Source organism: Mesocricetus auratus, unplaced genomic scaffold, assembly GCF_017639785.1.
Source record: "Mesocricetus auratus isolate SY011 unplaced genomic scaffold, BCM_Maur_2.0 Super-Scaffold_100676, whole genome shotgun sequence".
NCBI lineage: Eukaryota > Metazoa > Chordata > Mammalia > Rodentia > Cricetidae > Mesocricetus > Mesocricetus auratus.
Genome location: NW_024429266.1, coordinates 133,063,428 through 133,077,090, shown reverse-complemented (window position 1 = coordinate 133,077,090; position 13,663 = coordinate 133,063,428). Strand labels below are relative to the sequence as shown.

The window sequence follows — 13,663 nt, the reverse complement described above, 5'->3', positions numbered from 1 at the left end:
AGTCTTGAATTGTTAATCTTCCTGCCTCTGCCCCCCAAGTGCTAGGGATTATAGGCATGTGTCACCACTTCTGGACAAAACAAATCTTCTAAAAATAAATCCCAGAGATAAATTCCCTGGCTCAGACCCTCCAGCATCCCACTCTAGTCCAAATATAAAACAAAACTCTTATGGTGGCCCCCAAGGCCACCATTCTCTCTGTTGGCTGATGTGTCACTGCTCTTCACTGACTGCACTTCAGCTCCATTTGCTTCTCGCCGGAGCATGGCGAGCCTTGGCACTGACTACCCTGTGGCTGGCCTGGGACACTTTAGCACAGCAGGTATGTGTGATTTTTCTCGCTCCCTTCCATCTTTGTAGTCCTTGTTCAAACGATAGCTTTCAGGTGAGGTTTCCTGGTTTATTCTGCTTAAAATTACACACACTCTTTATACCATGCCTGACTGCTTTACTTGTTTATCTGTGGAAGAACTTCCTCCTCTGGTCCCATCATGGAATATTAGCACATTGTTTTTTTGGTTTTTTTTTTTTAATTTTTATTTTAAAATGTGTGTTCACTGGTAGGTCTCCAGCTCCTATAATACACACTCAGTGTTTGTTTAATTGGAGTTCAATTATTTATTTATTAAGTTAGAAGTAACTGCAGAAAAATAGAAGGAGATTCAGGGAAGATTCAGCCATTAAGAGCACTGGCTGCTCTTCCAGAATGTCTGGGTTTGATTCTTAGCACATGTCAGCTAAAAACCCTCTGTAGCGCCAATTCAAGGGGATCCAATACCCTCTTCTGGGTTCTGTGGGCCCTGTACACACATGATACATAGATATATATGCAGGCAAAACACCCATACAAATAAAAAAATAAACTCTTAAAAATAAAGAAAATCACAAGAAGTTCAAGTGCTTGGTGGACACAGGTTATTAGACAGGTGCTACATACTAGGGTAGAATACTGGCTAGCCCTAAAAGTAAAAAGACCCACGGCATACAAAAGACACATTTATCAACAAGATGGGAGAAACCATTCTAGAGATGAAGCTTTTGAAGAGGAGGGGGAACATGAAAAAGGAGAATGCCTCTTAAAGTATACACAGAGGAAAAGGATGGGTGTCAGATAAACGGATTAAAGTTAATCACTATTCACCGAGTTCAAACTGAAACTCACAGGGGTAGGACAAATGAACTAAGGACTCCTGAGAGTCCTTCACAGAGAGGAAGGACTTCTAACTGTAGGGACAAAGACATTAAGACAACTCCTCCCATTATACCTTCCAAAGAGTGGCTCTCTTCTAACTGTAGGGACAAAGACATTAAGACAACTCCTCCCATTATACCTTCCAAAGAGTGGCTCTAACAAGTACCTGCTGACTCTGGAGTGTCTCCCTTCTGCTTCTGGGCTTGTGCCACGGGCAGTCTGGAATCTTCCATCACCTCTGGTACGCTGGAGATTTTTAGTGGACCAGACTGAATCTTGGAAATGGAATGTTTAATATTTAGGTTATAATGTTGTCTTTAAAAGTATAGTAATATTCTTTTCTTAAAGGTCAGGTTATCAACATTTTGCAATATATTCATAGAAAGAAGCTATCATACCATAAAGATGCATTCAAAAAACTTCATTCAATGGACTAGGCCCATTCTTCTACAATAATAGTAAAGCATAGACCATCCCTTTTTATGTCATTCCTTTTATATAGCTAACACTGAGAAGGCTATTTCCACCTATGTCCATTTCCTTTTTTAAGAAAATCAAGGTTTTCCTGCATGCATTCAGCTGGGGACAAATGACTGGCGAGAGGCCTGGTTTCTCTTATTGTCAGGACTACAGCAATTCCACATGAAGACACATGACTTATGTGTCAGTAATGACTGCTTTCCTTTCCTAATTACAGCCAGACTGACTTAAGGCACAGTTCATTAATGGAGCTGCCAGATTTGTTAGGGAATAATGAAAAAAACTCCTGTTTACCAAGCTTGTCCCTTTTTTTTTTTTGTCAGAGTAGGCAGTGGGTCACACGGTCCTAAGATGACTATTTAACAGAAAGATGTCCATTGTCTTTGAATAGACTGCTTTACTTAAAAAAAAAAAGTCTATGTCTTTGGGTGCTGGATGCTTTGCCTACACATATGTCTGTGCATCACATATGGGCTTTATACCCAGGGAAGCCAGGGGAGGGCATCAGATTCTCTGGAAGCGGAATTACAGACGGCTGTAAGCATCATGTGAGTGCTGGGAATCAAAGCCTGCTCCTCTGGAAGAGCAGCCAGTGCTCTCAATTGCTGAGCCGTCTCTCCAGCCCTGGCCTGTTTTAACTCTTGAATCAGGGTTCGACTCTGTAGCTCAGTGTAGCCTCTCCAATCTGTGTACAGCAGCCTTCTGAAGGCTGGGACTACAAATATGATCCATATACCATTACTTTTGAAATTGCAAAACCCATGATCACTGTAACAAGCACTATAGTAGCAAGGTCATTAACGGCTGTATTGGGATCTTCACTACCCTGTTCCCTTCCAGCTCTCAGGCCATCACTGGGAAAACTCTAAAATCTACCCTCCCACCTGAAGAATAAACTGAGGAAGACACAATATTCCACTATTTAAAACGAAATATCGACACTGTACAAATTAACAAGAAACCTGTTCCAAGGTTTTTTGGTTTTGGGTTTTTTGGTTTGTTTGTTTGTTTTTCAAGACAGGGTTTCTCCATGTAGCTTTGGAGCCTATCCTGGCACTCACTCTATAGACCAGGCTGTCCTCAAATTCACAGAGATCCTCCTGCCTCCCAAGTGCTGGGATTAAAGGCATGCGCCGCCACCACCACCACCACCAACACCAACGCCTGGCTAAGTTTTTTTTTGTTTTGTTTTTTACACAGAATATAGTAAACAGTCTAAGTCATTTTATAATTTGGCACATTAATCCTCTCTATTCTTCTATAACAGTGGAATTAACTGCTTGGGAAGGGTGTTGGTTTGTTTTCCCCTTTTGCTGTTAGGCATCAAACCCAGAAGCTCATGTATGCTCCATTGGAAAGCAAGCTCCATTGCAGGCCAGAGATGGATGGATGGATGGATGGATGGATGGATGGATGGATGGATGGATGGATGGGTGGGTGGGTGGGTGGATGGATGGGACATTAGCACTTCATGTTCTTTTCTTTTTGTTTGTTTTTGGGTTTTTTGAGACAGGGTCTCTCTGTGTAGCCCTAGATGTCCTAGAGCTCCATCGTAGACCAGGCTGGCCTCACAGAGGCCTGCCTGCCCCTGCCACCCAAGTGCTGGGATTAAAGGGGTGCAGCATAACTGCCTAACTAGCATATCAATTTCACATAATTCTAGCAACTCACACTCTCATAGCAAGCAGGTTTATTGATGCATTTCCAAATTCAAATGTTCTACTTCTCTAAATTCTATTCCTACGTTTAGAAATATTTTTATTAAGTAGTATTGGAATAAAACCAGTATCTGGAAAAATTAAGTGCCCTCTCACTTGTACCACAATAATATTTTTCCAAAATGTTCTTAGCAGGTCTTCTACATAATTAATTCGGGAAAACCATCTTACCTGGTTCTTTACTCAACTTAAAAAGAAATCTTTAGCAAGTGACATAAAGCTAAGAATTTATATGCAATACTACTCAGACCTAAGGTGGGAAAAACAAGGAAGAGTCAGATTACTGAGAGTAGTAAATATCATACCAACAACTAGTAAAGTCCACAAGCCACAGCAAGAAAGGAAGGAGCCAGTGCGGGTACTGTGGCATACACCTTCAGAGGCAGGTAGCACTGGATCTCTCCGTTCAAGGCCAGCCTGGTCTACAAAGTGAGTTACAGGACAGCTAGGACTGTTACACAGAGAAATCCTGTCTTGAAAAACCCCTCACCCCCCAAAAAAGGAAAAAAACTAAAAATGTTTAAAGTTCCTGGCAAACAGTGACATAAAAGCATGGTGCTTATTTTAGAACAGTACACTGACATGAAACTAATCTATATTTTCAGGAGAAATGTGGGGGGAGGGGTGAAGACTGAAGACAGGAAAGGCCAGGTACATGGGAAAAGCAATAGCTTTGCTTCAGAAGACGAGTGGGATATGAAATGATATATATAGGCCAAGGTAGGTTAAGCAAAACAGAGAACTAACAAAACAAAAGCAATACAGAGACTCTAGCAATTTTAACCTGGCAACCTAACAAGTGCTACTATCTGTACTACTAAAAAAATAAATTGGGAGCTGAGGGCTCAGTGGCTGAGCTTTGAGCTCAGTCTTTAGCACCCCTGGGAAAGGGAAGTGGGAGCAAATCATAAAGGTTGAGACGGTACAGTACAGGTATACTATGCTATTCGAGTGGAAACCAGTAGAGAGCACAGGCAAAAGCCACTCAGAGATAAAGAAGTCATTCACAAAAGATGACACTTGTGATTAATTAACTTGAGTAAGAAATGAACAGTAGGGCTGGAGAGAAGGCTCAGCAGTTAAGAGTACTGGCTGCTCTTCCAGAGGACCCAGGTTCCAATCCCAGCACCCACATGGTGGCTCACAACAGTCTATAGTGTGATCTGATGCCCTTGTCTGGCCTGCAGACATGCATGCAGACAGAACACTGTATACATAATAAATGAATCTTAAAAAAAAGATAAGAAAAGGAATGAACCCTATTTTCATCTTCTCAGTCAGGTTCCCTGCTCCTAGAAGTACTTCTGGCTATCTCCCCTGGATCGTACTGCTTAAAACTGACTAAGGGCTGGGCGGTGGTGGCACACGCCTTTAATCCCAGCACTCAGGAGCAGAGGCAGGTGGATCTCTGTGAGTTCGAGACCAGGCTGGACCGACAGCCTCCAAAACAATACAGAGAAACACTGTCTCGTAAAAACCTAAAAAAAAAAAAAAAAAAAGACTAAGGATTTTAGATGAAGCCACATGGCTTTGTGAGTATTACAACAGGTTAACTGTCTCTTTTAGCCAATACAAACCTTTTAATGGCCTAAGAAATAATAAACTGGAAGACCAGCCAAGAATATTGTGGTTGGTTATGATGAAAAAACCGGCAACACTTTTTAGCAATACAACTGACCTCTAGGCCATGCTAGATACTGTACTTACCTAATCAGTCATGTCCAGCTTCAAAGCATAAATACTTAATGCAAACAGCCAAAAAGCATATGCCCTTTTGTATGTTTTGTGTATCTGTATATAAAGAAGATGCTGTGTCTGAATTAAGCAGCATCTAAGTAGTGGATGGAGCAATGGCTTAGTAGTTAAGAATACTGGCTGCTTCCCAGGCATCAGCCTGGGAATCCAGCATGGGACTGATCAAGACCCCCTGAATGTGGGTGTCAGTGAGGAGGCCTAGGTAATGTATTGAGCCTTGGGCAGTAGATCAGTACTCATCCCGAATATACACACGGACTTTGGACTCCCATCCAACAATGTGAGATGCACTCTCACCCTGAACTCTTGGGGGTCTAGGCCCTGCCCTGAAAGAAATGACAAACTATGGACACCCCCATGGAGGGCCTCACCCTCCCTGGGGAAATGAGGGGATAATGGGGGGGCTGGGGGGAGGGGACAGGAGGAAGGGAGAGAAAGGGAGAGGGACCTGGAACTAACTTGTGAAGCAGCCTTGTTTCTAATCTAAATTTAAACTTAAAAATAAATAAAAAAAGAATACTGGCTGCTCTTTCAGAGGACCAGGTTTTGATTCCCAGCACCCGCATGGCAGCTCCCAACGGTTAAAACTCCAGTTCTAGAGAATCTGACATCCTCTGCTGGTTTCCATGGGCACACAAATATACATACAGGCCCAAACACTCACATGGTGACTCATACACATCTGTAACTCTTAATTCCTGGAGATGTAACAAATTTGTTTCAAAGATGAGCCGAAAAATTTTAGGTTATGGCTGGTAAAAAGGCTCAGTGGGTAAAAGCACTTGTACAGCCTGATAAGCTAAGCTTGGTCCCTGGATTCCACAAAGAAGAACACACTCCCAAAACTTTACTCTTACCTCCGCACTCATGTTGGGATGGACAGACAGACGGACAGGGACACGCACACACACGCAATGATAGCAATAATGAATAAAATTTAAAATAAATTATTTTTTAATTTTATGATAGTGGTGTGTGTGTATGAAGTGAAACTGAAGAATACGCACAATGCTCCAGGAACACTGGAAAACATTCCTGTCACTGCCGACCAAACAGCAGATAACTGTGACTTTTAGTTTCTTGTCTAATGTGAGCTGTAACTAGCTACAACAATAGGTTCCATCCTGACCACTCTACATTATGATCTTAGTGCACTAAGTCAGGTGCCCCTGTCCAACATACCTCTTTGATATACCCTTTGCAGAGTGGTTATTTCTTACGTGGTAATTAAGAGCATTTATGGAATTCCCAAAGGCTAAAATTCTACTTGTATAGATTACTGTTAGTTCAAGCTGAAAGAACTAACAAACATACATCTGACAAATTACACTGAGTTATACACAAATACTAATGTCCAGATGCTTTTAAAAATATTCCACACCATGTATCCACAGAGAAACTCTGTCTCGAAAACAACAACAACAAAAAACAAACAAAAATTCTTACCGGCTTCTTTGGCAAGGGAACAGTGTAAGGTGCAGAGCCAAGAACCATCTCAAAGAGCTTGTCTGAGTAAGGTATGGTTTTCTCTACACTTTCCCGGAAATGGGAATTCCATTTGGCATACAGGATAGTGCCGCCAACCCCTCCACCAACGAACAAAAGGCCAGCTCCAGCAATTTTACCAGCAGTCAACCTAAAAGAACAAAATAGGAGAAAATATGCTTTCTTGTTGTCCTACTATCTACTTCCTTCTGAGTCTTACAGACCCCCCCTTCCATTTCTCTACCACTGATTCAGAACACAGCAGCCCATTGCTACACCACAGCTGCAAACCACCCTTTCTTGATCATTTTTAACCTGTCTGCAATATAAACTACAGGGATAACAAAAACTTTAGAAGATAATAGCTAGGACAACAAGAATGAAGCAGCCTCGTATTTAACTCTTAAACGTGATGTTCACAATTATGAAATTCCCTGTGAAGTCCCTCAAGTCACTGACTTCCAAAGCTCCTCTTCTCGAGGCTTTTCTCTAAGTACAGTACAGCAAATCCTTTAAAAGAAGAAAGCTAATTCTAGCATTCTAAAGGCTGAGGCAGGAAGACTGCTCTGAGACTGAAGCCAGCCTGGGCTACAGAGCAGGACTTCTTTTTAAATAAAATTTAAATCTGAAAATTACTGAGCTGGAGAAGTAAGTAAGTCAGGGCTTTCTCAGCATGTCCCAAATTGGGAAAGGAAGACAATACAATTGTCACCAGAACTAACAAGTACTTTTTAAACTTATGACCATGTAGTCAGGACCTAAATGCATTCCCATAAAACGGAAGCAAGCACTTAAAGAAGGGGACTCTGCTCTGTGCCACCCAGTTACGACGAACCAAAAGGAGTGTCACCAGCAAAGCTTCACCTGTAGTAGTGTAACAGAAGGGATTCGTCAGACCTGAGAGCAAAGCTTCAGTGTAATATGGGTAGTTCCCTCTCTTGGGGATTTGTACCAAGAACCCCAGGAGATGCCTAAAGCCACAGACAGAAATATCAAATGCTGTATTTTTCTATACATATGTAACTGTGATAAAGCTTAACTTACAAACTAAACACAAAAAGAGAGCTACAATGATAATAAAATGGAGCAATTTTTACAACATATTACAATGAAATGGTTATGTGAATGTGGTCTTGCTCAAAACACATTATTGATGCCCAGCACTCAAGAAATAGAGGTAGGCAGATCTCTCAGGAGTTTGAGGCCAGACTGTTTTACATAGTGAGTTCCAGGATAGCTAGGGCCATATAGAGAAATCCCGTCTCAAAAAAAAAAAAAAGATAGGAAGGAAGGAAAAGAGAAAGAAAGAAATCTTACTTTACTGCACTCAGCCTTCTTGTGATGACCATATGTAACTGAAACCATGCATGTAATCAGAATACTGTTTCCTTAATAAAAGTTAATTTATGCAACCATATCCATATTCAAAGTCTCTCTCTCTCTCACACACACATACACACTCACACACACACACACACACACACACACACACACACACACACACACACACACACACACCTCTATTATTAGCATACAGTAAAGAACCTGGTTCCGGAAGACAAGCCACATACCCAGAACTGCTGGAAGTGGAGTATCTACGGCATGGTCGAAGTGGACGGAGGACAAACTTCCCACACAGACAACTCTAAAGGAAGAGAAGACATTACATCAGTATGTTAAAGGAATTTGGAAGCATGGTGCCTCGTGCTTTTAACTCCAACATTGCAGGTTAGGAAAGATCACAAACTACAGGCCAGTCTAAGACCCAAAGCCAGACCACCTCAAAACACAAAACAATTAAATAGATCTCAGAAGCTTTCAGAATTGACAATGCAGAAAACATATATTATTACAAATGTATCCAAACAAAAATCACTTTACATTCAGAAAACCTACCACAAAACACTTTTTTAAAAAATGTTTTTATGTTATATATAAAGCATTCTGCCTGCATGTATCCCTGCAGGCCAGAAAAGGGCACCAGATCTCATTACAGGTGGTTGTTGAACCATCATGTGGTTGCTGGGAATTGAACTCAGGACCTCTGGAAGAACAGGCAGTGCTCTTAAACCCTGAGCCATCCCTTCAGCCCCACAAAACATTTTTCTGGATGCCTAACACCAGTTCTGCACCAGCACTTCAAAGGCTGAGCATAGCTGGGTATGGTGGCGAATGCTTGTAATCCCAGTACACAGGAGGCAGAGGCAGGCAGATCTATGAGTTCAGTTCAAGGCCAGCCTGATCTACAAATAAGTTCCAAGATAGCCAGGGCTACACAGAGAAACCTTGTCTCAACACCCCCCACTCCCACCTCCCATCCCCCCACTCCCTAGCACCCCCCCAACCCCCGCCGCCATAAAAAAGGCTGAAGCAGGGCCAGGCGGTGGCACATGCCTTTAATCCCAGCACTCGGGAGGCAGAGGCAGGTGGATCTCTGTGAGTTCGAGGCTGGGCTGGACCGACAGCCTCCAAAACAATACAGAGAAACCCTGACTCATAAAAACCAAAAAAAAAAAAAAAGGCTGAAGCAGGAAGACTGACAAGTTCCAGGTCAGCCTGGAAGACACAGTGAGACCTTTTCTCAAAAATCAAAAACAAAACAAACCCCCAAACCTCAAAACAGTAATGTAGAAAAATCCTTAAATATTTCTTTGTCATTTAATTTTTAAGATTTTTCTCATGTTTAAATTACATTCATTTATACATTTAGTGTGTATGTGAGCACACACAGGCCACACCCCATGTTAGGGTCAGAGGACAACTTGTGGGAGCCATTTTTGACTTCCACTATGTGGGATCTGGAGGTCAAACTCAGACTTTGCTGTAAGTGCCTTTACTTACTGAGTTCTCTCAGTATTTCTCTCTTTATTTTAAGGGTCAGAGGACAACTTGTGGGAGCCATTTTTGACTTCCACTATGTGGGATCTGGAGGTCAAACTCAGACTTTGCTGTAAGTGCCTTTACTTACTGAGTTCTCTCAGTATTTCTCTCTTTATTTTAGTGTGGGCAAGGGTGTAATGCCATGGAACATGCATGGAGATAAAGAGTATAACTCTGTAGTCAGTTCCCTCCTTCACCTTTATGTGGGTTAAAGTGCTCAAAAAGCTCACCAGGCTTGTACAACAAGCATCTTTACCAGGACCATCTGGTTGGCCCTAGCTGGTTTTGTCATTGTTGTTTTGTGAGACAAAGTCTCACATAGCCCTGATTGGCCTTGATCACTGGATCCTCCTGCCTCTAACACCCAAGTGCTAGGATTACACACAAGCAAGCTTTATTATTTTGAAAAGAGAATCATCAGACCCAATTGGCACTTTTAAGTGTCATGTATGTGACTTATTTCTTGAATGCCATGGGGATTTTCCATAAGCTTTCTAAAGTGGAGGAAATAGGTCACGGGGGCAAGACCCCAGGCTGTGCCTTGTCAAAGTCCTTTCGTGGACTCCTCTCTGCTTCTTGTGCACCAAGAGGTATGAATCTACTCTGTCACATATTTGTACCCATTCCCAAGACGTTCCACTTCACCATGGGCCCAAGAAAAACAGGTTATGTGGACTGTGCTCTCTGAAACAGTAAACCAAATAAATCTTCCTTCCCTATTTACTTTGGATTTCTGGTCACAGCAACAGTAAAGTCTAACTCCTAATACATGGTGAAGAACAACCCAGACTGAATTCAAACAGAAAAAAAGTAAAAGTAAAAAAGGTGCTGGATGCTCCAAGAGAAAAGGAGCCAGCCACAACTGCGACTTAAGTATAAGCACTCTGCATTTTCTGGAAAAGGAGAAAACCAAAAACTGCACAGAAAAATTCCCAAGCATCAGGAATAGCCCCCAACCAAGGAATCAGTCATCACACCCAGCTAGATTCCGCATTTGTTATGGAACTGAATGTGACTGCCGGGTACTTCTTGCTGCCTGCTTTTTTGAAAGAAAACTATCCACAGTATTATCCTTTGCCTGTATCCCAGTAGATGCTGATATAGAGTAGGAAGCAGATGACATTATTACTCTGGCTTCCAGAACAGACTGGAGGAGGGTAAGAACTTTAAGGCCACATCAATGACGTCTTCCATTTTAAGATCTGGGTAGCCGGGCGTTGGTGGCGCACGCCTTTAATCCCAGCACTTGGGAGGCAGAGGCAGGTGGATCTCTGTGAGTTCGAGACCAGCCTGGTCTACAAAATGAGTTCCAGGACAGCCTCCAAAGCCACAGAGAAACCCTGTCTCAAAAAACCAAAAAAAAAAAAAAAAAAAAAAAAAAGATCTGGGTAAAACAATAACATCCTGGTCCTAATGCTGACACTATAGTAGGTCTTAGGGAGGGCTGCAATGGGGAAGGAGTATCAGTTGCTCAGACCCTCCTCCCACAAAAAAAACAGGGTCGAGTGTATTACACAATACTGACTTACATGGGTGGGTATCAGCTGTACTAGCCCCCACCCTCACAAAAATAGGGCTGAGTGAGTTTTACAATGCGGACTGTAACTATGCAGATGTGCCAAATGCTCTGCCAGAAATGTACTGCTCCCTATCAAACGTGAATTCTTTGTGTCTTTCCCTGACATTGTATGATTTCTCCTATAAGGATTATCCAGAATAGACAGACATAAAAACAGTAAATAGATAGAGGCTGGGTTAGGGAAAAGGTGCAAAGGCAGGCTTGGTTAATAATTCACTAACAGAGGACAGTGAAAGTGATACTCTGTGCCTTCTCAGACTACAACAAATGAATACGGGTTCTGCCTGACTGCTCTCAGAACCCTCTGCCAAGCCGTGAGGAAACCCCAAAACACAGAGATGCTACAAACATGAGTTCCAAGGCTGAGCTGAGTCAGTATCAGCAATCAAGCACAAGAGTAAGGAATACTGGGAAATGACTAGTCTCGGGCACTATTTTAAGGGCCAACATGCAACATCGCTTAGTTGATCCCAGAAAAAAAAAAAACCTAAAACAGAAGCAGTGAACACTGCTGCTATTTCCCCGACTCAGGGGACTTGTTACATGGCTAGTTAAGCAGAACTACATCTTTTAAATACATTTTTCTACTTAATAGACTTTATTAGATTTATTCAACTTATTTCATGTGTGTTCGATCAGCATGTATGCGTATGTACCATGTGCATGCTTGGTGCCCATACAAAACAGAAGAGGGCATCAGATCCCCTGGAAATGGAGTTATGGATAGTTGTGAGCCACCATCGCGGTGCTGAGAATTGAACCCAAATTCTCTGCAAGAGCAACAGGTGCTCTTAACTCAGCCCCATGACACATTTTTTTATTTGTATGTGTATGCATGTGCACAAGCCACAGCATGTGTATGGAAGTCAAAGGACAACTTACAGGAGTTGGTCTCTCCTTCCATGTGGTTCCCTGGGGCTGAACTCAGATCAGCAAGCTCGGCAGCAGGTGCTTCACCTGCTCCAAAACAGTACTATTCTAAATTCATGGATGTAAGCACATATGACAGGGTTAAATCAGCTGCAGTCAACTCACACTGTTCTGTCTTTGACGCCCTAGGTTTGAAGTGTTTGTCTAACTCTGCCTCTATTACTCACTGGAAGATTTTATTTCTGTGTCTGGTAAGGTTCACTACACGTTCATCATTTGAACCATTTAGTGGTATACAGTATATCAACAAGGCTGAATAATAATCATCACCACTACCAAGTTCTAGAAATCATAGAAGGCTTTTGTCAATCCAAAGGAAGCCTAGGCTCTTTTAAACTGTCACACACATATCCTTCCTGCCACCCTCACCTCGTCGCTAACCCCTGGCAGCTACTATCCACTTGTTTTGTTTTGTTTTTTCGAGACAGGGTTTCTCTGTATTGTTTTGGAGGCTGTCCTGAAACTCGCTCTGTAGACCAGGCTGGTCTTGAACTCAGAGATCCACCTGCCTCTGCCTCCCGAGTGCTGGGATTAAACGCCTTTGCTTACTATCTACTTTTTGTAGCAATATGTATGCTGGGAACTTGATGTAGAAAGAATAGTAATTTGTCTTGACACATAACCTTGCAATGTCATAAGGTTAAGCACTGATGCTTCTAACCTACAGAAACATGCTTCAACAAACAAAAGCCACGAAAAGTGTGTAATTCCCAGGTAACGGTCTTCTACACATCATCAACTCCTCAGCTTTACCAAACAAGAGAATACACAAAGAAGCCACATATAGTGGAATAGCCTGAAAACAGACAGGCACTATAGAAAAGTCTTCTGTGAATCATATGTGGAGGTCCCACCGAGATCAAGAAAGAAGAGAAACTGTTAAAAAATTACACTTGAATACTGGCTAACAAGTAAGATAGGAGGGTGTATTCAGATACGGATACCAAGTTAAGGGTACTAAGTTAGGCGTCAGATAGTGGTTCAACCCCCATAGAGGAGTGGTTTGGGTTGGGCCCCAAATGGAGGGTCAGCCCCCACAGAGGGGTGGTTTAAAGTTAGGCTCCAGCCCTGGCTTGACCCATTGGGATCAAGATTGTTAGGGAATTCCTGACAGCCCACCCCCCACAGAAAGCCAGCCATCATTCTCATTAAGGTTAGGAGTGAGTGTATAAGTATAGGTGCTACTAGTTCCTACCCTCTTTTGGAGGACCATTTGATCCAATTGTTGAAAAGTCAGGACACAACTATCAGACATGAGACAGCTAAAGACTTCTTAAAAACTACACAGAAAGTCAGCCCTTGGTTTTTGGTCTCTGGTGATCTTAATTCCCTAGATTGGAACCAGGTTAGAGTGGACCTACAAAGAACTTTACATAAAGAAGGGCCAAACACCATACCGATTGTTGTCTTTTCTCTGTGGCTTCTTGTTAAGGACGTGCTTACTAGTGATAATACGGTAATAAAAGAACAGGTCAAAAAAACTAAAGATGCCTTCACAGAGGCTCAAGACCTAGAGTCTATTAGATCAATTCAAGCTTCCAACGCTTCCTCTTCTGAATCCTTTCCCTCTTCTCCGGGGGATGAGACTGAGAAACTCAAAAAGCCTCAACAAAAAAGGGACATCCTCAAATTAAAAAACGAACT

The 13,663-nt window shown here is 42.3% G+C and overlaps 1 protein-coding gene across 16 annotated transcripts in view; it reads right to left on the bottom strand.

Annotated features, from left to right (window-relative positions):
* The window catches only part of Immt (inner membrane mitochondrial protein), a 43,841-nt gene that overhangs the window by 22,675 nt on the left and 7,503 nt on the right, over positions 1 to 13,663 (bottom strand). For all 16 annotated transcript variants that reach the window (XM_040738959.1, XM_040738951.1, XM_040738954.1 and 13 more), the window contains exons 2-4: positions 8,202 to 8,275; positions 6,592 to 6,781; positions 1,359 to 1,467 (exon numbers count right to left, since the gene is read on the bottom strand). In XM_040738959.1, the coding sequence (XP_040594893.1) occupies positions 1,359 to 1,467; positions 6,592 to 6,781; positions 8,202 to 8,275 (373 nt within the window). The remainder of the gene's footprint in view (positions 1 to 1,358; positions 1,468 to 6,591; positions 6,782 to 8,201; positions 8,276 to 13,663) is intronic.